Source organism: Anolis carolinensis, chromosome 6 (assembly GCF_035594765.1).
Source record: "Anolis carolinensis isolate JA03-04 chromosome 6, rAnoCar3.1.pri, whole genome shotgun sequence".
In the NCBI taxonomy this organism is placed as follows: Eukaryota; Metazoa; Chordata; class Lepidosauria; order Squamata; family Dactyloidae; genus Anolis; species Anolis carolinensis.
In genome coordinates, this window is record NC_085846.1 from 28,133,650 (window position 1) to 28,160,386 (window position 26,737).

Here is a 26,737-nt window from a genome sequence, read left to right on the forward strand (position 1 = left end):
CTGTGTGGAAGGGCCCCGAGTCCACACTAATATATACCCAGTTCAAAGCAGATAATGTGGGATTTTATACACCATGTGGAAGGAGCCTGAGGGCCCTTCCAGACAGGCCCTATATCCCAGGACCTGATGCCAGGTTTTCTGCTTTAAACTGGATTATATGAGGGCCCTAAATCCCAGAATATAAAGGCAGAAAATCCCACAATGTCTGCTTTGAACTGGTTTATCTTAGTCCACACTCAGATGTGAGATTTTCTGCCTTGATATTCCGAGATATAGAGCTGTGTGGGAGGGCCCTGAATCCCCACAGCCAAATAATTTGGGATAAACAGAAAACCTGGGATCAGATTCTGGGATATAGGGCCTGTCTGGAAGGGCCCTCAGACAGACCCCCATCTTTCCCCTTCTCTCGTTTTAGACACCGAATCCTTTTCCCTCCCGCATTCCCCAAACACGTGTCATGAAGACCAGGAATGGCTTCCAACAAGAGCCAGGAAAGAGGCCTCTTTGTGCTCAGAAACGTAAGGAGGGGGGAGGGGTTCGCCAAAACCATCATCCCCGCCTCATTGAGTGATCCCAATTCCCATGCGTCTGCTCGACACCAAAGGCCTCGGACCAGACCTCAGCCACTTCCACGTTGAGAGCGAGCCGGTCCCTAAACGGCCTACTTTCGTTCCAACGGCCTCCCTGCTGCCTCCAGCCGCCTTCTCCTGCCCTCCTTCATTCCAGCGGCCTCCCTCCCTATTCACCTCCCTCTTCTTGCCCCTTTTTACCTGGCGAGACGGTCTTCTCCAAGATAGTAATGAGCTCCATGACGGCGCAGGCGGCGGCAGCGTGAGGTAAAAACTGGGAGGGAAAGGAAGGAAAGGGGGGAGAGGGAGAGGGAGAAAGGGAAGAGAGGCCGAGGCGGGAATCTGCCGCCGCCGCCGCCTCAGTGGTTCGCGGGCTTCGCCGGCCCGTTGGTCTCTGCGTGTGGCTGCCTCCTTCGCGCGCGCTTTCCTCCTCCTCCTCCTTCTTCCCCCTCAGCTGCGGGGTTGCCCCACCCCCGCCCGCCGGAAGCGCCTCGGCCTCTCTTCTACTACTTCCCCTCCCCCTCCCCACACGGAAGAGGGGAAAGGAAGGAGGGAGGGAGAGGGGGAAAAAGGCGCGCGCGGCGAGGTGAAGCTAAGCGATTCAGCGAGTCTGAGGGAGGAGTAAGGGGGGAGATAAAAGCGGGAGTGCGCATGCGCGCGTCCGCCTCTCTGCCCCTCCCTCCCTCCTCATGCGTTTCCCCTCTCCCTTCTTTGACTGACTCAACGAGGCCTTCAGTCACGTAACGTCCGTTGGCGTAAGGTAGGCGAGCGTGCTCACGCACGGAAGAAGTGACAGCTCTAAACCCCGCCTTTCTTGCTCCGCTTCGGCCCCTGATTGGTCCAACGCCGCGACGCCGACCCACCTCAACTCAGGCGTAATATGTTGAAGGCCTTCATGACCGGAATGCTACAAGTCACTTCTACAGAAGTACTCCTCAGCAGGAACACCTCAGCAAGCGGGAGTCTAAAATTTGGGATCTCAATCAGTGGCTGATACTAGATGAGAGACTCCCTCCAGGGCACACAGAACACTGGGCTCTGACACAACGAGATGCAGAGCCAACCTTAAGAAATGGGGCCACAAAGTGGAGTCCACTACCTACTACAATGCAGTCTGAGCCCTGCCACAGGCACAAAGGAGGACCTTCTTACGCTGAATGAAGTGGATTCTGTTGTGGACTTGCATCTTCATATGTGAACTTATTTCTGCCAGAATTAGAATTGGCCATTGTACTTGTGGACCAGTGCACAACAGAATTGAATCCCAATGGGACTGATGCATACCAGTCGCATTGTGCACAGGGACCTTGACTAGAGCAGGCATGGGCAAACTTCAGCCCTCCAGGTGGGAGGTGAAATCCAAAACACCCGAAGGGCTGAAGTTTGCCCATGCCTGGACTAGGGAGTGCCGATGTATATGAAGACACCCTTGCTACAGTCCCATTACACATCTTCAGACATTACCAGCAGGGTTTCTTATCACTTCTGATACATCGCTAAATATATGTAAACCTCAATCAGCGGCTGATACCGGATTGGTTCATCAAGTGCTCTGCTATCGATACCATGGAAAACTGCCATATCTAGATGTCCTAGCCATCCGCAAACCCAATCAGCAATTGGGCCACACCATTTACAGTAAACCTACACACACAGACTGATACCTACATAAAAACTTCCAGCCATCACCCACATCAAAAAAGAAGCACAATTAAAGTCCTGGTAGACAGTGCAAAAAGAATCTGAAACCCCCACCTCCTCCAAAGTGAATTGAACCACCTAAACTGGGCTCTACAGGCCAATGGATATACTCCACCACAGAAATGCTTCAAGACCAAGAACAAGCCACGAGAGTAAATACAAAGATCCACCCAGAGAAAAAGTGTTCCTACCATACATCAAGGGAAATAGCGCATAGGGAAGCTGATGAAGAACCACAAGCTACAAACTATCTACAGACTCAGAAAATTCAACAAATGCTACGTTCAGCAAAGGACAAGAGGGTTCCTCACAACTCTGCAGGAGTATACTCTCTACCATGCAGCTGTGGACAAGCCTACATAGGGACCACCAAATGTAGTATTGCCCAAACACGAAACAAGGAACATGAAAGGCACTGCAGACTAATTCAACCAAAGAACTCAGCCATAGCAGAGCACCTGATGAACCAACCTGAACACAGTATATTATTTGATTATACAGAAATGCTGGACCACTCTAACAACCACCTACACAGACTATACAGAGAAGCCATTGAAATCCACAAGCATGTGGACAATTTCAACAGAAAGGAAGAAACCATGAAAATGAACAGAATCCGACTACCAGTGTTTAAAAAACTCTGTAAAATCAGGACAGTAAATAAAGAACAACACTCAAAAAGCAGGAGAATTCCAGACAGGAAACAATCAGAGCCAGCTACCACCTCCCAACAAAGGATTCCCTCAGGCAGGAAGCAGCAAGGTTTTTCAATGCTAATCAAGATGGGCAATTGCAACATTCACACTTGCCTTAAACAGATAAGAGTTCTGTCTCCCAATCTGGACATCCCACACATATATATATATAAACCCTACTTGACTAGTTCCAACAGACCTCACAACCTCGGAGGATTTCTGCCATTGATGTGGGTGAAACGTCAGAGGAGAATGGTTCTGGAACATGGCCATACAACCCAGAAAACTTATGGCAACCCAACTCAGGCACAATTTTTAAAAATAGTCTCTGAATAATTTAAGGGCTTCCTTTGGGAGGCTGGCCGTTTGAAAAGATTTACGCTTTAATGAGGAGTTTACTTCTAAGCAGTGCAGGAAAAGCTTCATCCATTTTATTATTATTAGGGGAGATGTTGGACTGACTAAAGCACTCACTGGAGTTTGATTCTGCAGTTGGGATAACAGGGCAATTGCAAGTCAGAGTTTGAACAAATTTAGCCATAATAATTTAAAACCACAGATGTACTGATGATATCACACTGCTTTGAATTTGGAGAGCTATCTTTGCTGTGATAACAGGGTATGCTCTTTGGTATTCAAGCCAAATTATGAATTAATTAGTTACTGCCCCCTCTCAAGTGTAAACCACCCTGCCCTCTCCCCCCCGCCCAAACCTGCCTCTTGCTTTAGATAAGCATCAGCTTTGTTACAAGCTTGTGTTTGTAGACCAGGAATGGACAAACTTCAGCACTCCAGCTATACTGCACTTTAACTACCACAATTCCTAACAAGCGGTAGGCTGTTAAGATGTTGTGGGAGTTCAAGTCCAAAACACCTGGAGGGTCGAAGTTTGGCCATGTATTATTGTAATTACGAAATGTGTAAAGGTTAGGTAAAGGTTTTCCCCTCACGTTAAGTCCAGTCATGTCTGACTCGGGGGATTGGTGCTCATCTCCATTTCTAAGCCGAAGAGCCGGCGTTGTCCGTAGACACCTCCAAGGTCATGTGGCCAGCATGACTGCACGGAGCGCCGTTACCTTCCTGCTGGAGCGGTACCTATTGATCTACTCACATTGCCAACCTACAAAATGTGTGGGGACATAACATATCACAAAAAGTTTAATTTATATGTATTTTTAAAATATATGATTTCTTAGGTAATGACATACATTTCCAAGATTTTTGTCATTTCTCATGATGTCCGCGTGACACACACAGTACAGCTGATTTGGGGAGATTTCGAAGAAATTTGGTGTTGCGGACAAGGGATGCTCAGGATGTACTATCTATATCAAGAATGGGCAACTTTGGGGTCTCCGGAGGTCAACAGTAGCCTCCAAATCCCCAGGAGCTACATGGGCTCCCCAAGATAATACGGAAGTATGAAGTCTACTTTTGGTTTTGAAATACAAACTATTAGCAAATATTATTTGTTTATATTAAAGAATGGTGGTGGGGACGGTTAGACCTACAGGCTGTTTACACAACACCACATTTGCCATTAATGTCAAGTTGGCCAAGATTCCTTTAAAGCAGCCATGGGCAAACTTTGGCCTTCCAGGTGTTTTGGATTTCAACTCTCACAATTCTTAACAGTGTACCGGTTGTTAGGAATCGTGGGAGTTGATATCCAAAACATCTGGAGGGCTGAAGTTTGCCCATGCCTGCTTGAGAGTTTTTTGCTGTCATTCTTATTTGAATCATGAGCTAAGAACAAATAGGCCTCCAGAATTTATTAGGAGATTGTGTCAAGAACCTTTATGGGTTATTGAGTGAGCCATCCCTGTATTGTCCCTATTGTAATTTCCTCTGAACAAAATGCAAAGCTAAAATTATGCTGTATTATGATGTCAAATCTTAATATTGTTCAAAATGTTAAGTTGGCAACTCTTGAAACCTTTTAGGAGCTCCAATTTGCCTTCTTTTGTCATCTTCTCCCCAAAGTTTGGGCTGGAGGTCTGGAAGAGACTGAGCTGTAGAGAAACAGCTTTAGGCTGTGTGTGGTCCCAGAGCTGCCTTTGTCTGCCTTTGCTTAGGCTAATTGGAAAACATTCTTTCATATTTCAGGCAAAGGTTCTTTTCACTCCTTCCATAAGATGCCAGGATGCTAGTTAAGCATGTGCTCTGCCACTGCCTTAGCTGTTGAACTTTACTTTAAGCGAGTTCTTTTAATTTAAGGCGACTTCAGGCTTTTTCAGTTTGTGTCTCTAATTGTGTGGAGCTTATTTTTGAAAATATAAAATAGTAACATTTTAGCAATACTTTTCATTTGGAGCTTCTTCCTTTATCCAGTAGTTTATGTCTGTTGAGGCCAAAAGGAAGGTTATGAATTGAAAAACAAACAAACCAACATAGAGAAGCTGGAAAAGGTTTAAATTCCCTCTGCGTCTGTCTCTGTTCTATGTTATATGGCATTGAATGTTTGCCTTATATGTGTACAATGTGATCCGCCCCGAGTCCCCTTCGGGATGAGAAGAACGGAATATAGATACTGTAAATAAATAAATAATAAAGTCTTTGCTTTCCAGGAGAGCAAAGAAACAGGACCAGACAAGTCTTCTGTGAGAGGCTATTCTATAGTCCAAAGTCTTGGGGAATCCACCAAAAAAGGCTCTCTCCTGTATCCTCGCCAATCATACTCGTGATGGTTGTGGAACCAAAAGAAAACCGTCCCTGAGGATCTTACAACTTGGGCAGGTTAATTTTGCGAGATAGTCTTGCCGTACATTGGGTCTTACAGCAGCCAACCATGTCTATGGAAAGCCAAGAAGGTTGTGAATACAATCTTTCTTTCCTATGTGCTCTAATAGCTGGTATATCAGGTGTATAGCCTCCGGTTGTGGAAGTAATAAAAAGCCCTCATCACTATTAGTTACAGCCTTTATCTTCCAAGAGCTTATCTTTAACAGCTGACCAAGAATGTCATTTCAAAGCTGTTAAAAGTTAGCTATAACTATGCCATGTGATAGCAAATATTAAGTGCCCAAAAAAGTACTGTACTTACTTTCATGATTCTTGAATCTCCCATCATTTGACATCAGTAGATGAGACCAGGTTCCAATATTAAGAAAAAGAGAGGATTAATCCACCTTTTGTATCTGCTATATCATACCCTTTACCTTTTTTATATGTTGTAGTGTTACACCATGGCAGAGTTGTTCAAGCCCTTTTATCATTTCAGTTGCCTTTTTAAATATCTTGTTCAGGCCTACGATCTTATTTTTGAAACAAGCCGTCTAGAACTGTAGGCAATCATCCAAATGTGGTTACACCATTTATATAAAGGTAATATTGACAGTTGCACTAATGCCCTCCAAGAAGGAATTTAGTTGATTCTTTAGCCACAACCACCAGATTTATTTCCTGGTTGGTTACTGCCAACTCTGGCACTATGAGCATCTATGTGGAATTGGACACCCCCCCCCCCCCCCCAAATGTACAGTACTCTGCATTATGTTACACCACATTTACCTTTAATGTCAGTTCAGAGAGATTACTTTGGAGTTCTTTACTGTCATTTTTATTTTAATCACAAACTAAGAACAGATAGAAGGCCTGTGTTATTTTATACATGCTGAGTTTCCTTGGGAAATCGTTGGCGGCTTGTTTTCAAACCTTTTGAAAATAAATGGGTGAGCCATGCCTGTATTTCAGTTTCTTCCCACACATTTTGAATACAATGCATAGCTAAAATATCCTCATTATACTGTGTTATGATGTCAAGTTTTAATATGGGTTTAAAACTTTAAATTGACATGACAACTTTTTGGGGACACAAAGCAGCCCAGAAAAAAATAATTGTAAAAATAAACATAATATGGGACCTGGACAATCCGTTAATATAGATTTGATAATAAACTCTTTCTTGAACCTTTATAATGCACTAGCTGTGCCCGGCCACGTGTTGCTGTGGCGAAGTATGGTGGTATGGGAAATAAAGTATTGAGGAATTGGTGGTAGTGAAGGTAAAGGGTAAAGGTTTTACCTTACATAAAGTCCAGTCATGTCTGACTCTGGGGGTTGGTGCTCATCTCCATTTCTAAGCCGAAGAGCCGGCGTTGTCCATAGACTCCTCCAAGGTCATGTGGCCACTGGCATGACTGTATGGAGCGCTGTTACCTTCCCGCCAGAGCGGTACCTATTGATCTACTCACATTGGCATGTTTTTGAACTTCTGGGTTGGCAGAAGCTGGGGCTAACAGTGGGGGCTCTCTCCACTCCCTCAATTCAAACCTGCGGCCTTTCGGTCCAGAAGTTCAGCAGCTCAGCGCTTTAACACGCTGGCCATCAGGGGATATTATTTCCTAAAGGTTGTGAATATACAATATTTTTTTGTCTGTTGGAGGCAAGTATGAATGCTGCATTTAGGAAAAATGATTAGGATGCAATGGCCTTGCAGCTTTAAAGCCTGGCTGTTTCCTCCCTGAGTGAATTTTTTGTTGGGAGGTGTTAGCTGGCCCTGATTGTGTCCTGTCTGGAATTCCCTTGTTTTCAGAGTGGTGTTCTTTGCGATATTTTATGTACTTCTACTGTCTGTGGCCCTGAGAAAACAGAGGATTTGCCAGACTTTGATGATAGGAATACTTCGTTGGGAGGTGTTAGCTGGCCCTTATTGTTTCCTGTGTGGAATTCCTGTTTTCAGAGTGGTGTTTTTTATTTAGTGTTCTGATTTTAGAGATTGTATTGTTCTGTTTTATTATACCACATTAATTTGTATATATTCAGATTTTAGTGTTTTTGAATACTTGGAGCCAGACTGTATTCATTTTCACGGTTGACCGCAACACAATAATAATAATAATAATAATAATAATAATGATGATGATGATGATAGTAATAATAATGACTTTGGTATTACACAGTGCTTCACTCCCTTCTCAGCTTCCTTTCTGGAAGAATCCTTTCTTGGGAGGTGTTAGCTGGCCCTGATTGTTTCCTTTGTGGAATTTTCAATTTCCCTGCTTTCAAAGTGTTGTTCTTTATTTACTGTCCTGGTTTTAGAGATTATATTGTTCTGCATTATTCTATCCCAGTAATTATTTCATATTAAAGTAGAATCTTACTTATCCAACATTCGCTTATACAATGTTCTGGATTATCCAACGCAGTCTGCCTTTTCGTAATCAATGTTTTGGTAGTCAGTGTTTTAAATTCATTGTGATATTTTAGTGGTAAATTTGTAAATACAGTACAGTAGAATCTCACTTATCCAACATAAACGGGCCGGCAGAATGTTGGATAAGGTAATATGTTGCATAATAAGGAGGCATTAAGGAAAAGCCTATTAAACATCAAATTAGGTTGATTTTACAAATGAAGCACCAAAACATCATGTTAGACAACAAATTTGGCAGAAAAAGTAGTTCAATACGCAGTAATGCTATGTAGTAATTTATGAATTTAGCACCAAAATATCACGATATATTGAAAACATTGACTACAAAAATGCGTTGGATAATCCAGAACGTTGGATAAGCGAGACTCTACTGTAATTACTACATAGCATTACTGCACATGGAACTACTTTTTCTGTCAAATTTATTGTATAATATGTTTTGGTGCTTAATTTGTATAACGATTACCTAATTTGATGTTTAATCGGCGTTTCCTGAATCCCTTCTTATTATCCAACATATTCACTTATCCTGCCGGCCTGTTTATGTTGGATAAGTGAGAGTCTACTGTATATTGATAATCTTATATTATCTGCTTAGAACTGGATTATATGAGGCCCCTTCTTCACAGCTGTATAAAATGCACAATGAAGTGGATTATATGGTAGTGTGGACTCAAGATAATCCAGTGCAAAGCAGATAATATAAGATTATAAATGGGTTATATAGCTGTGTGGAAGGGCCTTGAGTCTACACTGCCATATAATCCAGTGAAAATCAGATAATCTGTGGAAGAAGCCTAAGTGAGGCCTAGGTGCCAGGATTCCATCACTCTTTTATATATATAGACTTGTGAACAGTTTTAATGCCCTTTCTGAGCAATCTGTACTTCTTGCATGTATGTCATTTTTAAAGCATTCTGTACTTGCTCCTACATCATTTTTATTGCTATTCATACCATTCATTTTCTTTTGTATGGCTTTGTTCTCCGATGATCCTGGGAATTTGAGGGAATTATTCTAGGAATCCATGGGAAGTACAGAGGCATCCTTATTACTGGGTTTTAAAGAACAGGCCATACAACAAAGGTGCACTTCATTTTAAAGCAGACTCCCATTTATAGACTATTGTTTCTTACATGAAAAAAGTTGTTTAGCTGTTCATAGCACAGAGGCAATTTCAACAGCAATTGGGGGCCCACATGCTATTTCTTCACTCAGCCTGCCCTTTGAGGCAAGGTTATATGTGTTTTGCCAGTGTATATAAAACCTTGCTACTGATTACACGTGACGGTGCTTTTTCCAATTAAGAGTTGGGTGAAAGGGGTTGATCTCGTCCTAAAACAACTATGTTGGATGTTCATGGATATCCTAAGAACTGGGTTCTCTTAATGTTTCAGAAGTCTAGTGCCTAAGAGAGAATATTTTTAATGTTTCTGTAAGGGCGGGTGGTTTTCAATAATTAACTTATCATGGTCAGAAAATCTTCCGCACAATAACCACCTTATCTATTTTCCAGAGGTTATTCTGCTCTTTATGGGCGGGTCTATCCCTCTAATCTTAATGAAGCCTACACATTTCTGATTGCTTTCAGGTAGCTCAGAGTTGGTATATCTGATGTTTCTACTAAAAGTCTAATAATCACTCTTGAAGATCTAACTCCAAATTTATTAAGCCTATTCTGTTCCTTTACTTAATGTGGGGCCTATTCCTAACACGATTGATTGGACATAGCTGAGACATATTAATGAAGTCCACTTTGTAGAAATAGGTTATGAAGAAAGTGTATTTCTCCCAGTAGCAGTGCATAAACCATAATACATTAACAACTTAGAACACTGCCTGAAAGAGAATAATTTTGATTGGAATATGCTTTTCCAGCAACTGAGGTGTGCAAAAGGCTGGCACAGGACATTTTGGTACCTGAAGTGTAAAGTCCAGATGAAGTTATTTCAGTTTACATCTCACTGAAATCAATGGGATAAGTTAGTGCCAATTTAACCAAAGTCCAAAGGATTTCAGTGGGAATAACATACAATTAACTTTAGATTCTTGGGACACGCATTGTGCAATCCTCCTGCACAAGATCCAATGAAATGAGTAACTTAGTATTTTATACCTATATCTTCAACTATGTGTTGTCCTTAAAGGTTCAACGTTTGTCATCTGAAACATAACAAACATCCAATTGCTCTCATGGTGGGTCCATTTATGTATGAACAGACAAATTCCCAGATGCAATTATAATTGAGAATAAGGAGAAAATTCAGTCTTGTACACCATCTCCTATTAAAACTGGTTTATAGAGTGGTGATACAGTCAAAACTATTTACAAAAACACAATTTTCCAGTTTTGCCAACATACCACACCAAAACCCAAGACTCTTCAGTTTCACATTGACTTTCCTTTTTATTAACGCCAACTTGTTTTAATTCTTTTCCTTTTGTTTTTCTTTTAAAACAATAGCATAAAATGTGTTTCCAAGGAAGCAGTTTGACAGCTAGAATCTGATGACCTTCTCAAATAACAGTTAAAGCCACACCAAGTATGAATTCCTTTTTTAAAAGATTTTTTTTTAAAAAAAGAAGGGGACTGTAAACATTTGTGGGAGGAGTTGTGTCAGGTTTGAAATCTGGTTAGCAGGAACATGCTACTCTGGTAAGCAATTGATGGCACACAACTTAGAATTTCATCATCATGCCAGCTAGTACACGTTTTAAGGCTTCTGAATCAAATTACCAAACATCACCAAAGAAAAAGGAATAGAAAGCTGCAGTCACAAGAAGTTTAGGGCAGTGTTTTGGTTTTAAACAGAGCGGGTCTTTTAGTCAAACTACAGTGTTATGCTTAAAAAGGGCCAGCCCATACAGTGGCCCAGAGGAATTCAGTCACAGTACTAAATGTTACTTGCATGCAGTGGTGGGGTATAATTTAAAGAAAGATAGAAAAAGATGGTCTAAATTCTTTTCTTTTAATGTGGCTGAGAAAGATGGTTCCATACAAGTTTGTAATCTCTAAGAAGGACATCAGCAAATGAAACCCAAAAGTAGGGAAAGACAGACAGAACACTTTATTTCTCCCCTCCCAAAAGATAATGAGATGAGGGTTTGGGAAGGGCAGGATTCTTACAAGCGTTCAAATATGAACCAAAGTTGCAGGGTGTCTCCCAGAAATCCCCGACTCAGTAATACACAATAGGTTATGCCAAACTGTCTTTCACAGCTGAACCATTTCACACAACACATATGTGTTTTTTGCCATCTTGTAGTGTACTCTCTGGTGTGCTCAGAGGCGTCAACCCATTCCTGCCTTCAACCTGCCATACAGATTAACTTTCTTAGAAACCTCTGATTTCCTTGCTGCTGCTTTTTTTTTAGAAAAGGGGAGAGGGATTGTTAAAAAAATCATTTATCAGTAAGTGTAAGGAAAGGGTGTTAAATATTTTGACCACTGACAAAGGCTTAAGGAAGTTTCACAGTTTTGTTATGCTCTATTTTATTACTATTATATTTACAGGGTGGTTGGTTTTGTTTGTTTGTTTTTGCTGAATTGTTGATAAATTTTAATAGAATTTTAGTTCTGGAGTGTGAGCAGGAACCAGTTAACTACATTCATTGTCCAATCCCCATTGGTTTGAGAAAGACTCCAATTTCCTTGGCGTATTATTCAGCTGTTGGGTAGCAGCTCCTCATCCTCGCACCGAGGCAGTTGGGCCACAGCAGTTGGGATGTCCAAGATGGGTGAAGGTAGTAGGCTCACACAGCTGTTGGTGAGGCCTTGCGCTGCAGGAAGTACTGATGGACATTTTCAGCATCACGCTTCAGCCATGCAGCGTTCAACAGGATGTTTTCACAGCACTGCTGGATGGTGCGTTCAGCTGATGGAGCTGGGTGACTCTCAAAGAAAGCCTATACAAAATGAAACAACATTCTCTGGGAGTATCATGTTTGATGAGATTTTTATATGGTTTAATCAGTAAGGATATATAGAACAATGGGTGGGGTTTTCCTGATATTGATTGACTAAGAATCCCTCGTCATTAGGGAAGCTCACTGGTGCTGGTGGGAAATGAAGTCCAACAATATCTGGAGAATTAAATCCCACAGTATGTCGATATGAGGGTTGGCAGGAGAGAGAAAAATCAGACCCAACCAACAAGAACAGTGTTTGAAAACAATGCTTATAGAGAACACCTACCACTGTATGTGCTAAAACCACTTTTATGCTTAAAATACTATTTTGAATTTCCAGTTCTGTTGCACTGGCAAGATCTTTACACTCTTAGGAAAGTCATTTGTTATCCTATTTTTATTGTTTAAGGCTACATCAAAAATGTATCTAGTTGACACAGAAGACAATAAACACAGCTGAAGACATACTGATACGTCATGGCCATGTTTCTAAGGGCTATGGTATACATTATTTAAAAAGGCTGCTTTCCTAGATTAAAAACTGTTAGCCAAATCAACCCAGGTTACAGATTCCTAGCAGTGTTAATTGGAGCAATGTGGAAGACTAAAGATATAAATGACTTTTGGTTACAGATTCAGTGAAACTTGACAGGCCTCTGATCACCATTCCATCTTTCTCTGTCGTGCCTCCATAACTCTCTGATTTAAATCCAAGCAATGTGTTTATTTCCTTGTGTAATTTGTGGATGTTATGGTTAAATCACAGTTTTACCTGATATATTGGATAAGTGATAATTCTCATGAAAGTTGAATGGCCAACACTCCCATTAGTTTGATAGGCACTGGTATATAACTTCAAATGATGCTAAACCCACCAATGCTACAGCTGATGTTTATTATACAATGCTATTTGATCCTCCACAGAGCAGCCTTTCTCAATCTGGCATCCTCCGGATATTTTGGACAACTCCCACAATCCCTCACAATTAGCTGTGCTTGTTAGGGCTTATTTATATTGAAATCTAAAACATCTTGAGGGCACCAATTTGGGAAATGCTGGGGAAATTGATGTTATCTTGTTCTGCACCACGCTTACAACTGACAGCCCTTTTTATAGGGAAAAAGTCTGTAACTATGGTAATTTTCTATAGCAACTTGCTTGAAAGTTTGTCCTTAAAGTCTTATGCAATATAAAATCAATACTGCTGGGTTTATTTATACACTTGATTGATTGCAAGCCACCTTGGGATCCAAATATTGGAAGGTAGTATATGAATTAAATACATTTTTTTCATCTAGAATAGGGGTCCCCAAACCAAGTCCCATGGGCTGAATCTGACCCTCTAAGGTTTTTTTCCCCACCCCCTGCTGCTACCGATACACGGCACATGCACACACATGGCAGTGGCGGCAAGTGCATGTGTATGGCAAAGGTGTGCATGCACCTGCACACAATTAAGGTCCGGCCTCCCAACAGTCTTAGGGACTGTGAATTGGCTCTCCACTTAAAATGTTTGGGGATCTCTGATTTAGACAGCACAGAGGTTGTTCAATGGAAGTTCAGTGCCTGTCTCCTACTATGGACTTCAAAAGCCCTTATAAATTAGCCAAGGTACATATACAACTGTCTTACCTTAACTTCTGCAGCCATTTTGTCAATTGCAAATCCATCCACTGACAGCTGAAACACAAGGTGGAGCACATAGTAAATCAAAAACAGAAATTTTCTAAAGACTTGTGTTATCAATAACTGATGTAGCAAAGACATTTCATGCACACCTTTATTAGCCGGGATATTAAGAAGCCTCCCTGATAGCGATTATACAGCTCCTCCCAGTTGTCTCTGACAAACTTCCAGGCAGCCTTTCTGCCCTGCTTACTGCCTCCAGCCACTCCACCAATGACAGAAACTGTATCCTGGGGACGTACCTCTTCCTGCAAATGGAACACAAGGTACAGTGACTTTGTTATCCTCGACTTCAAAAATTAAGTTGCACAAATACCAATCTAAGAGTTGCCTCTATTATGTGCACAAGCAGCATGTCCATTTAAGTGACCTTGGGAAATCATCTTTGGGCATTTCAGTTAATTCATTTCATACTGAATTCTCTATTTTGTAAAGGATTCTGGGAAATGTTCCAGGGTCTACTCTCTGTTTATGCCAGAGCTAGCCAGGCCTGTAGGGATTCACCGCTACATTGTGAATTGCAAGTGTACAAAAGAAATGCACCCAGCACTCCCCTGTGGCTGTGCAGTGCAAGGGAGGTCAGCACATTGTGAGGAACAAGCATCCTTTTCACAGAATCTTGTCTACAGTTGCTGACCTCACTTAGAAACCTTTTATAAGCCTCAGGATTGAAAATCAGTAGCCCAGAACAGTCAGATAATTAGACTACGTGGTTACACATTGGGTTGGATCCAGACTTAGTTATACTTAGAACACAAACAGCCTTAGTTAGGTAGTTAGCAGCCCTAACTACCTATAATCGACTGATTTTAGTGGGTTTTAGTGGGTTATAGAAATACATGACAAAACACCACGACACCTACTAATAATGTGAAGTAGAATTAGAAAAACAAATAGGGTTTTCAAAATGTTGGACCCAATTTCAAAGCAGTATATTTCATGCTGGCAAAAATGTTACAATTACACAAAAAGGTACAAATGGTTTCATGAGTTATCAAGTTTTACAAATTATTTTGAGACCGAAACTAATCTAAGAAAAAACACTACAAGTGGAGAATATATCATGAGGCCTTGTGTTGCAGGCTGCTATCTTGTGAATGACTGAGGCTAGGGGCTGTTTGTGTGTTGGGAGAGGCAGGATTTGTTTGAAATTCTATGCCCCACACTTTGAAGTAGTAAGTGTTTCATCCTTGGGCAGTCCATGGTTGCAAAGATGTTGTGATTTCAAATCTGATCCGCCTTTCGAAACACCCTGTATTTCCATTACTACATGTTACAGGTGGAAGGAGGGGGAATGCACCATTAACCATTTCGTTCCAGCTTCCACTGCTTTTGTACAGTAGGAGGCACAAAAACTGCTACTGTTGGTTTCTAAGAACTGGTATTTTCCCTGCTAACAGCAGTGATCTATTTCCATAGCAGTTTTAGCAGAAATATTTCACTTTTGTAATGTTAACAATGTCATTCCAATAGAGAATGAGTAAGTACAGACAGTCCCCAAGTTATGAACAAGATAGAATATGTAGGTTTGTTCTTCAGTTGAATTTGTATGTAAGTTGGAACAGGTACATTTGTTAAGTGTAACTCCATCCCCTGTGGTGTTGTTTTGCTGTCTGTGCCCATTTTAAAGATTTCACCTCACCTTCTGTCCCTGTGATCATTGAATTTTGAAAAATTTAGCTTGTTGTGGAAACTAAGATTGGTGATAAAGCTTAAACTGATATATATTTTCCCCAAAATAACTCTTCCAAGAGTCAATTTTGCTTCCTAGGTGTAGATTACTCTCACTTTCTGTTGTTTCACCCCCGTTCTTAACTATGAGTCATCTGTAAGTCGGATATTTATAACATGGGGACTGCCTGTACTAGCTCTTTGTAATTTAATAATGTATTGAGAAGTGGTAAGTGCTCCATATCTTCTTACATTTAGAATACAGATTGAGTATCCATTATCCAAAATATCCAGGACCAGAATCATTTCAAGATTTTGGAACATATGTATTTCCATATACCTTAATTTTAAAAAACCCTTCAATGTGCTTCAACTGCCAGCCTGTGGTGTCTGCATCCTTGTAAGTCTCACAGTTGTGTCTGCACTTTTCTCACAGATACGTAACCATGCATGCACCAGGGGGAGTGTGTGGAAAAGAAAATGTGTGATGCAGGAAGTGTGCGAAGAGAGAGGTCTCTTTCCCACTTAAACAGCTTCCAACGTATGATGATGGCAGTGATATTACCACCATCACTAACACAACCTGCTGCTTCGACTCTCCTTCTTCCCCCTCCACACACACATGCTCAGTGTCCTTGAATCTTTACTAGGGATGTCACGTCTCCTGGTGATGAAGATAAGGAGACACCTCAGTGGGAAAACAAGCAAAGAAGCAAAGTGGCTGGTTTTGTACCAATACAGTTGCCATCACCATCACCTTGTTGGGGCATTGTTGTCAAGGCATGAGGTGAGTGGGATGGTCTCCCTCATTGCAGGAGGAGATGGTGGTGGCTGAAGCAACAGAGAGGTGAAGCGCTTCTTCCTTCTCTCCATTCCAGGTGGAGGAAAAAGGAAGGCAGATGTGAACGGCTGGCTGCAAAACATTTCGGGTTTTGGAGGTTTTCTGATTTTGGATTTCCAGATTAGGAATATTGAACCTTTATTTCATTTGAAGAGGGCACTTTGCTCCAGTTTTGTGCCCAGGAGCACCATAGATTTTGTTGTCAAGTAGTCCTGTCTATGTTTCTAAGCATACGTTTTGTATCCTAACATATCTGACAACTTATAATATGAAAACTTTGAAAAGAACAAACTTCATATTTCTAATGTGGACAATGCACTCAATTTAGCATTTGGCTGATTATTTACTCACTGAAAGTGCAAAAGTGAGAACTTTCTGTATTAATTCTGGCTGAGATATTGCGCCAAGTACACGTTCTATTCGGTTCTTCTCTTCCTGCATATCAGCTTGCTTGTGGAGCTGTAACATACAAACAAAAAAAAGCAAATGATATTAGATTCTTTTTCTGCTATGAGCAGATGCCTTCTACGTTTAAGACAGAATCAGGGAAGCTAAATTAGAAACCTGACATGTCACAGTCTGATAAATCTGCTGAGCCTCTCAGGGCATAGCCAATCTACACAGGAATATTTGACCCTTAGTTTTGTGAGGGTCAAATAAAGGCGACATTTCTGAGTAGCTGTGGGTCTGTACTGATAAAAAGGCCACTAGATGGCAGCCTAACTACACAATGGTAAAATCAGTATCATTGCTCTGCTGATATTGTCTTGTTTGAAGTGTATCTATGACTATTTTATATGGGCGTGTTAAAATGCCAGTTATATTAAAGCTCTTCTATGAAATACAGCAGAGCTGCATTTTTTCATCATTCTCTGAAACTAGGAATGCTGAAGATTGAAGCATTGGGTAATATCTCAGAACACAACCTTTAACATCAGCTGCTAGTTTGTTTTGATGTCCATTAGTATAAATGGAAAGATTCAGAAAATGACCCTATTGGTGGTATTAGTACCAATGGAATATATCTATGAAATCGGATAGAATTCAGGGAATTCTCATTGAGCAATTTTTATATAAAGCTGGATTTGGAAAGGAATAATAATAATCAAAGCACAAACAGAAAAATATCCATGAGATTAGGGTTTGTGGTGACCAATCAATTTCTTTTAACACTGAATACAATTTCAACCTTCTCATAGCTTATACATTTTATTCTAACATTTATTCTACAAAACTGATCTCTCACCCATTTTGAAGAACAAAAATTAGAATAAAACACAAAAGCTTTACGTAATGTTTGTTTTAACCCAATCTTTTTATTGTTTCAACATTACAGCATCTTATTTACACTTATAAACATGCCTCACTTTCAAGTAAAATTTCTTTTGTCTGCACCTTTTATTTTTATACTTCCTTCTCTTCAATGACATTTTATTATTTTTATTGTTAACACCCTCATATCCACCCCGCTTCACCCCTTCCCGCTAACCAAATATTTACTCTATATCTTTATCCTTAACCATGGCACACAATTTCCTTAATATATGTACAATATTTACGTTGGCTGTATTTATGATCAGGTCCAATCCGAAATCATACTATATAGAATTTGGGGGGATACACAGGAGGATAAACAGAATAAATTAAAAATAAATAAAAGACATTTATAGAATGGATAGAAAGAGGTGAAACTTTATGTAATGAAATATCTCATGTGCAAATATGGTTTTCTGGTTCATCAGTTGTTCCCTTTCTTAGACAGAAATAACCTTACTTCAATTATCTAAATGCCAGTAACCTCTAGGTTGAACTACTGTAAGGAATTATGAACTATAAGTAGGAATGCCCTTGAAAATGATCTAGAACCGTGGTTCTCAACCTGTAAGTCCCCAGGTGTTTTGGCCTATGACTTTCAGACATCCCAGCCAGTTTACCAGCTGTTAGGATTTCTGAGAATTGAAGGCCAAAACATCTGGGGACTCACAGGTTGAGAACTACTGATCTAGAAGGTTAAACAAGCAAAGTAACACAAAGAATCCACTCACCTTTAGCATAGTATCTAGGGTTGTACTGTCACCATGTTTCAAAACAGTTACATACACCTGGGAAGAAAAATACAATTGTTCCAAATCTGCTTTCAAGTAATACATTAGTTCAGTCATAAGATACTTTTAGGATTAATCTTATATAGCATTATCCTCTAACTACTACACTAGAGAATTTCAAAAACTTCTGAAACTATGTGAACTTGATCTATGTTCCTAGCATATTCTGGACTTCCACAATTTAAAAAGGTAACAAAAGAATTCATCATGCTGAGAAAGTGAGTGATGGATCAGAGAAACTTGCTGGTTGAACCAGCAGAATAGTGTGAAGTAAGGAAATTACATGCTGACTTAGTACTGTATTTATAAATGAGCAAAGGTAGGGGGTCTTTCAGAGAGAGCAAAGGTGACTCAAAGCAACCTACAGGACTTCTCAGATCAGCAGACAGGATGTGCTTCCCTTCCACGTGGTCTTTAAACCGACGCCGAGCTTCTTCCAATGTTGCCTTATGACCGGCTTTTCCTAGCTTGCCCAAAACTAAACCCCTCAGAAGTGCATCCAGATGACCTGTTGAAAAGCAACAAGAAATATTAAATTGTTTTTTAAAAGGATCCATGTGTATCTGAATATACAACAGGCTGATGTGGAAACATCTGGAGGAATAAGCTTGCCCACATCTCCCCAAAATTCTATAGCCAGAAGTCTATAAAATTTTCTACAAGATGGTTAACAATCTCCTTTTTCTTTAATGCTATCAAGAGATTTCACCATACCCCTATTTATTTTACCATTAGTTCTTAACTATATATCTGCACTTCTCACAGCAACAGTATTTCACATTCTTGAATATGAGAATCCATAATTTAGGTATCAGCATCATATGGAGCTTAAATATCCTCCTTAGCATCAACATGAAATATGTAAATTGCTAGCAAGATTGATGAGAAGTGATGTCGGATTTGTAGTAGAATATATAGAATAAAATACTTTTATATAACTGCTCTCAGGCTGACTCCCCGGCATGCTCTCAGAAAGACATGTCAGGCAACAAAAGTGGAAATATTTTTGCTCAAGGGACCACTACCATTTAGAGCAGCACTATAATTTGGTGCAAGTGGTGGTGAGTTAGAAAAATCAATGACATTATCCACAGAGACCAGCTTTCTGGGAATGAATGAGGAAGTGAGAAACAGTGACTTAAAAGTTAAAAGGTTAAGAGGGGACATGAGAGTCTTGTTTATTTTAAAGAATGTCATATTGAGGAAAGGGCATGATGTCTTGGTGCTTAATTTGTAAAAATATTAACCTAATTTGATGTTTAATAGGTTTCTCCTTCATCTCTCCTTATTATCCAACATATTCACTTATCCAATGTTTTGCCGGCCCGTTTATGTTGGATAAGTGAGACTCTACTGTATATCCAAAAGCAGAAGGTGCATGATAAATATTCAAGCACTGAGAAATCAAAACTGAAACAAGCCTCCATACCCTCGCCAGGCTTAGGGTCCCAGCCCAACTTCTCGCCTATTGGTGAAAAGATATCACGGACGAATGTCTGGATCTCCTCATAGAAGTCTGTGTGGGACAAGAGAGTCGAGAGAATCCCCAGGTTACAGCTCAGGTCGCTCCACACGGTATAGTTGGGCTCATTCACAAATGCTTCCATGACTTTTAGAACCTCTACAGTACTAATAATTCCAGCTCGGGCCTGGGAGAGGAAAACACATACATTAACACTCATATTTAAAACCAAAATGAAGCATTATATCTTACCACACATAATGTTTTCTGGATTATTTCATCATATAGTTTACATGCAACTATAATCAAGCTCTTCTGATCTGGGGACGAAGTTAGTTTTTAGCTACATGATTGGCTTGGAAAACATATGTGCTCAATTCAGCCTCTTTTATTTGCCCTTGTGCAGAATACTTTCAGGTCCCAATTGCTCCCAAGACACAGTATCATATTCAAGCTTCGACAGATCAAGTCATATCCTGAAGAGGAATTTGAAATGCATTTATTAAGTTATAAAATATGAAGGGGGCGGCAGAGATGGGCTATTTCCTCTATCTCATAGTTTTACATTTTTGTATTCACCTAATAAAAAATTGACATTAGGTTCAAGTAACTCTTAAGAAAAAAAATCACGAAATACTACTAATGCGTGGAACTGACTGCCAGAAGGTAAAGTTTCTCTATGAGAATATGAATAGTGGAATAGAAACTCCTAGAATACAGTTTTGGTCATCACTACCAATGTCCTCCTGTAACCACATGGAAAAGTACACAGTGGTTTAGCAGAACAGTGACAGCTAGGCCAGACTGCAAAAAACACTGAAAACTGTCTGAAAATGTTATGATAGTTCAGGTTTCAGCAGTTGAAAAAGACGTGTAACACCTTCTAAGAATACTGGTTTAGCAAAGTTCACTACTCCATACCTATTTCACTACTTCATACACTTGCTTTTTTTTTCAGTTTCTCTGGTATATGCAGGCCTTAGTGGCCGCTGGGGCTTGATTCCAGGACCTCCTGTGTATACATAAATCCATGGATGCCCAAGACTCATTATATACAATGACATGGTAAAATGCTGTTCCTTACGTAAAATGACAAAAACTAAGGTTTCCTTTTTGGATCTACAGTATTTATTTATTTGGCGGAGGGAGAATATTGTCAAGCCAGTGGATGGTTGAATCCATGGGTATGGGCCAATTGTATTATGAGATGGTAACAAAAATCAAATTATATGTGCTATTTCTACACTCTCCAAACTGGAGAGTTAAGAGAGCTGGAAGGGAGTTAAGTATGTATGTATTGCTGAGGATCCTTCCTACCAGAGGCACTCACCCCAAGCATGTAGGTTTGTTAGAATGCATAGCTAGCACTGGGCATCTGGTGAATTCAGCCAATAGAGGAATGCTTATACTATCAAATCATTTGAGTGACTGCAACTCAAAATACCCGAAGACTGACCTAGATCAAGTAAATGTATATCCCAGAATCCTCCACTACAGAATCTGTTAGCAGACTAACATAAAAGAAAGGCCTGCCTAAATATAGGAAGCTTATATAGGAATCTACTTAACTGAAAGTTATATTGCATCTACTAAACATATTACTTTTTCATTATTTCTTACCAATTGCCATTATAGAAGTCATGCCACTTGAAGAGTGCTTTCTCTTCTATAGAATATTTAATTAAAATTAACAGTTCTGAGTATCAGCTTGCTCTTATTTATGAACGTTGAGCACACAGGGAGCTCACTGCCTTCCTTCAATTTCTCATTCTCAAAGTAAAAGTAACGGAAACCAGAAAATAATGGATCTGAGGAATCTAGGTTATTGAAAAAGCTAGGAGTATTTCACATATCTGCAGCTACATCACACAAAGCTTCAAATCAGCACTAGACACAATATTTAGTAGCTGTTGTTTCATATATTGCCGGCATGATCAACTTTAGAACACCAGACATTACTTGTGAAATTTCAGAAAAGAATGTCTTGGTACTCTGTATAGCTCCTTCCCACAAGCAAGCAAAGGCAGCAAACAACTTCATGCAAAATTAGCAAATGAAAAGACAGTAGCCCAAATCCAAAGGATTACAGTGTAGCTGAGATGGTATATATTAAACGGAGATGAAAATCAGCTATTCAAAGGAAGTAAAGAATTCCACTGGGCTTGCAAAATTCCTTGAAGCAGGAAATTAGATCTGTATTTGATCCTTTATTTGTATACTTTTATCATGTTTTAAAATCCTAATCAATATAGAATCCAGGCAGGGCTGTAGAGATTTCATTTAATCACGTTTTGAAGTGAGCCTTAACACCTCTCCTTAACAAGATGTCAAGCCATTATCTGCAAAGACACTATGCTTCTGGAAACAATGTCTAGCTCTAGCAAAATACAATTTTTACAGCAAAAGGAACTATGTGCTATGAATAAGAGTGCACTCACCAAAGAGAAGAGATCATTCTGCAACCCCAGCCGGTCCACGGGGGGTAACGTGAGATCACGGATGGCAGGGAGCAAGCTCTCCAGCATATTAGAACTGTATTGCGTACGGTAAAACCCTACCGTTCCTAGGTTCAGCTAATAACATTGGGAGAGAGGAGATCCAGTTAGCAATGCACAGAAACTAAGTTGCTTTTGTTTGTATTTATTTTGAGTTGAAAATAGAGAAAACTACAAAGCAGGTTTGTTTAAAATTTCACTCCTATTATTATATGGAGCAAATTAACAAGAGGTATCAGCAGAGGTATGACTTCAACAGGAGGGAAAGTATTTCATAAAAAGAACTGAAGGAGAATTTAAAGCACTTGTAGTATGAAGGTGGCAATAGACAAAAATTGATCTTTAAAAAAAATTAGCTAGAATGATTGGAGAGGATTCATCCACATTTAAGCATTCAAATTTCAACATCTTTCCTGCTGATGATTGAATTTTTACTGGTTTAAAATAAAGAAAGCCTACATTTCAGTAAGGGCAATATACCTGCTTCATGATCTGCTGCATCTTTAAGGCTCCAACTGTATGTGTCACCCTTCATTGAGTATTATATTTTTTACTACCACTAGGTAAAGGTAAAGGTTTCCCCTGACGTTAAGTCCAGTCATGTCCAACTCTGGGGGTTGGTGCTCATCTCCATTTCTAAGCCAAAGAGCCGCCGTTGTTCGTAGACACCTCCATGGTCATGTGGCCGGCATGACTGCATGGAACACCGTTACCTTCCTGCCGGAGCGGTACCTATCTACTCACATTTGCATGTTTTCGATATGCTAGGTTGGCAGAAGCTGGAACTAACAGCAGGCGCTCACTCTGCTCCTGGGATTTGAACTTGGGACCTTTCGGTCTGCAAGTTCAGCAGCTCAGCGCTTTAACACACTGAGCCACCGGAGGCTACATTACTACCACTAGGTAACTGCTAAATCAACACAAAACATGGTGCTATTTTAATATCTACAGTATCTGCATACAGAAAGCATATTTGAGTGTTCTAATTTATTATTGTAAAAAGCCTACAAGAAAGCTCAGGAAAATGATTCCAATTTGCACCAAAATTAGAAAGCCCTGATCTCATATCGGAGCTGGAGTTCCTGAAAGATGCTGAAATAGGTCCAATTTATTGCCCTCTCAAGATGGTACTGGGCAATCATTAGGCAACAAAAAAAATTGAAATGGCCAGCTACCAAGTCTCAATAGCAACTGATAATTTTATTCAGCAGCCCCATTGTTATGATCTTCTTTTCACTTGTGTAAATATATTAACTAAATCAGAAATTATAATGTTCCAATCCTCTTTTTCCTGATGCCATCAATTCAGGAAGAACAAGCTAAAAATCACTTTGAATTTAGGTAGCCCCAAAATATATTAGATTTGTCTTTTAGCTGACTAAAGAACAGACGACTCTCCACCACAAAATCACATAGAATTGTTGTTGGGTACCTTCTAGTTATTTTTGACTCACAGTGACCATAAGACAACCCTATCATGTGGATTTCTTAGCAAGATTTGCCTTCCTCTGTAAGATCTGCAGCTCAGGCAAAGTGCTGACTTTGAAAAGTATAAAGAATGCCATCTTCTGTCAGTGGGCTGAACAATCTGTCAGAGGGGAATAGCTATCCTCTTACACATGCTCACCTTCACCCATTGCTCTGGCTTGGCATCTTTCAAGACCAACATGAGCTCAGGCTTGTCCATCAACACTTGCATTTTGGCATGGTCTGGGTCTTCACTTGTACAGATGCTGATGGGAATCATCCAGAGAGGGTAATCCTCCCCTACATGAAAGAAGAGAAGGATGCCTGACAGAACAAGGCATGGTATGGTGCACGGCCCAGTTCCCTAGGAAAAGACTCCTAAGGTTTTATAGCAATAAAGTCACAGCTGCTTCAAGCTAGCACGTATGTACAGTGTCAAAGTAATGATTCTTTGATAAGCATATGCATCCAAGTTACTATAATGCTGTCTGCAAAGCAATTTGGAAATCTAGCAAATAATTTTTTTCTTGCAAACAATAGTCTCTGACACGGTTTTGCAGACCCTATAAAATACTTATCAGAGAAAACTACACCACATTTTTTTCTGCCACTTGGAAGGTGCAACTAAATCTTATACCATATTTATATGTGTTTTGAAATATTGTTTCGGTTCACAAACACATTTTCAGCCATACCATGTTTAAATATAAGCAATACAATAAACACCGATAATCAGAGCCAAGTGATGCCATTTCAATTAGAAATTTATTTGTGTGAATAATAGGCTGCAAGACTGAGACCTTTTTAAGGAAGTCAAGCCAACTTTGAAAAACTAAAGAATTTGTTGGGGTGGCTAAGACAATTGAGAAATACCACTTCCTCTTTAAAAAGAATTGATGCACTTGGTAAACAACTACTTGAGAGACGATATTAAGGATTCAGGGATTCTGGTTTGAGCTGAAACAACTATTCCTGGAGTGGAATATCCATGCATTCTAATTTGTTGTTAGTTTTTTAAATATTTCAGTACCCCACTTTTTAACTGTAATGGTTTTCAAAGCTGTTAATGTGTATTCTTAGCATTATATTGGTAGCACAGAAAGCCCAAACCCCTGAATTACAAAAATATCCAATGGTGCTTTTTCACATGAATTTTATCTTCATTCTGTTAAAGAGTGGAATAGGACCCAACAGAATAAAAATAATTCTAACAACAGACTGATAAGAATTTGTCTGTTCTGTATAGAAAAAAATTCTGAATAGGGCAACTGCTCATATAAAACCATAACGAGATAATGATCTAATTGATATTTTGTGTTTCTAAAAGGTATGACTTTTGGGTCACTCATGAGCTTTAATCATGCTGCTCAATACAAGTTTCCTCGGTACAATTGTTTAAGTGAGTCATGCTCAAACAGAGATTATAACCAATGGTCATATTTGTTATCAGGAAAGACATCCTTTTAGCTCTGACAGGTTTTACTAGAAAGCACCTTCATTTTTAAGCTCTACGATCCACGAAGTACTCAGGCTCTTATCCACTAAATATCTGACCATATCTAGTTAGATACACCATGTGACCAATGGGTTATCCTGCTGAATCCATTCAATATAGTACAACTTCCATATCTATTGGGGGTACATTCTTGGACTTTGCATGAATATATAAAAGTGAGTACTGATCCCTTAAATACTGGGATCAGATTGTATTAGATTTCCAAGTACAGGCAAAGAAAAGCTGTGTTAATCTGTTTTTGTACTGCCTTCCATAAAGATTTCTTTAACTGAGCTTTGAATACACAAAGGCACTACAAATACATAATAAAGAAATTTTAAAGGCAGTTTACAATCTTCCTAGTTAAAACATGCACACTATAAGAAAAATACAATAAAATCTAAAACGTCAGTCTTAGTAGTGTTTTGTTTAAAGGTCAAGTTATTTCAAACATCTAAATCCTAAAAAGGACACCTGCCTGCACAAACTGACAGTGCAAGCGCTGTTTCGTGGAATGGTTGGTATCACGTACAATATGGTGCGCTGCTTGGCTCCTGCTATTAGCCATCGTCTTACCACTGTATGGTCCGCTGGCACAGAATTTCTTCTGGACTAGCTTCAACACTTTGTCATCTTCTTGCTGGGATAGAGAACAAGAGGCCTAGATATTATTGAGAAGTTTCAAAATGACTAAGTAATACCATATACCCATGATTTCCACTATGAAGGCTTATGCCCTCAACTTCACAAGCCTGTTATGCTTGTAAAGTTCCCTGAACAACTTGCCAAGCAATCTCTTTTATTGCCCACCATTGACTCCCCTCTATTGTTAGCCCCCACATCGTCCCCACATACCTTTTTCTGTTGCTCCCAGTGGATTCCGGTGCCCCAGTCACACCTGGCATGCTTTCTCATGATACTGTATCATATCACATATAATATAACTGAAATGTGACAGCCAGCACTGGGTTATCAGGCATATAGGACAAAATGAGGCTCTAACTGTTATGGGTCCACAGAGACAAATCAAGTAATTTGCAGACCTGGCTTGATCTATTCAAATAAAATGTGGCACTGGCTTGAGCTGGTATAGGGCTAAATTCAGCAAACTGATTTAAAGGCCAGAATTCAGATCCAAAACATAAACTAACATTCCAATATATCTGGATGATCATCCTCCAGCTGAATATCTAGTCACTTTCCAAGCCCCTACACAATGGTACATACAAAATATGTACTTTTATGCTTGATTTGCTTTCATCGTGTGCTCCCCAAAAGACATGAAATGAATTTGAATGCTTAATTCCAACTAGATACAAAAATATTCCAGAACTATTTCAGACTATATTACTTTAATTGCCTTTGTGTTATACTTGATTTAAAAGAGGGACAGAAATTACACTGAAAGAAAAAACGGAATACTGGAAATGCTTGGAAAGCTCTCATGGAGAATACACCTTTGTCATTAGCAAAGGACTGTAGTGG

At 39.8% G+C, this 26,737-nt stretch overlaps 2 protein-coding genes across 2 annotated transcripts in view; both read right to left on the minus strand.

Annotated features, from left to right (window-relative positions):
- Positions 1–1,200, minus strand: part of kpnb1 (karyopherin subunit beta 1) — a 37,039-nt gene extending 35,839 nt beyond the window's left edge. The window contains exon 1 of the mRNA XM_008113431.2: positions 771–1,200. Coding sequence (XP_008111638.2) covers positions 771–810 — 40 coding nt within the window. The 5' untranslated portion in view covers positions 811–1,200. The remainder of the gene's footprint in view (positions 1–770) is intronic.
- Positions 1,201–10,507: 9,307 nt separating this feature from the next.
- The window catches only part of npepps (aminopeptidase puromycin sensitive), a 96,601-nt gene continuing 80,371 nt past the window's right edge, over positions 10,508–26,737 (minus strand). Inside the window, exons 14-23 of the mRNA XM_003222484.4 lie at positions 25,829–25,892; positions 23,918–24,057; positions 22,234–22,368; positions 19,763–19,982; positions 18,699–18,841; positions 18,274–18,330; positions 16,580–16,687; positions 13,809–13,964; positions 13,663–13,710; positions 10,508–12,026 (exon numbers count right to left, since the gene is read on the minus strand). Of these exons, the coding sequence (XP_003222532.2) occupies positions 11,874–12,026; positions 13,663–13,710; positions 13,809–13,964; positions 16,580–16,687; positions 18,274–18,330; positions 18,699–18,841; positions 19,763–19,982; positions 22,234–22,368; positions 23,918–24,057; positions 25,829–25,892 (1,224 nt within the window). The 3' untranslated portion in view covers positions 10,508–11,873. The remainder of the gene's footprint in view (positions 12,027–13,662; positions 13,711–13,808; positions 13,965–16,579; positions 16,688–18,273; positions 18,331–18,698; positions 18,842–19,762; positions 19,983–22,233; positions 22,369–23,917; positions 24,058–25,828; positions 25,893–26,737) is intronic.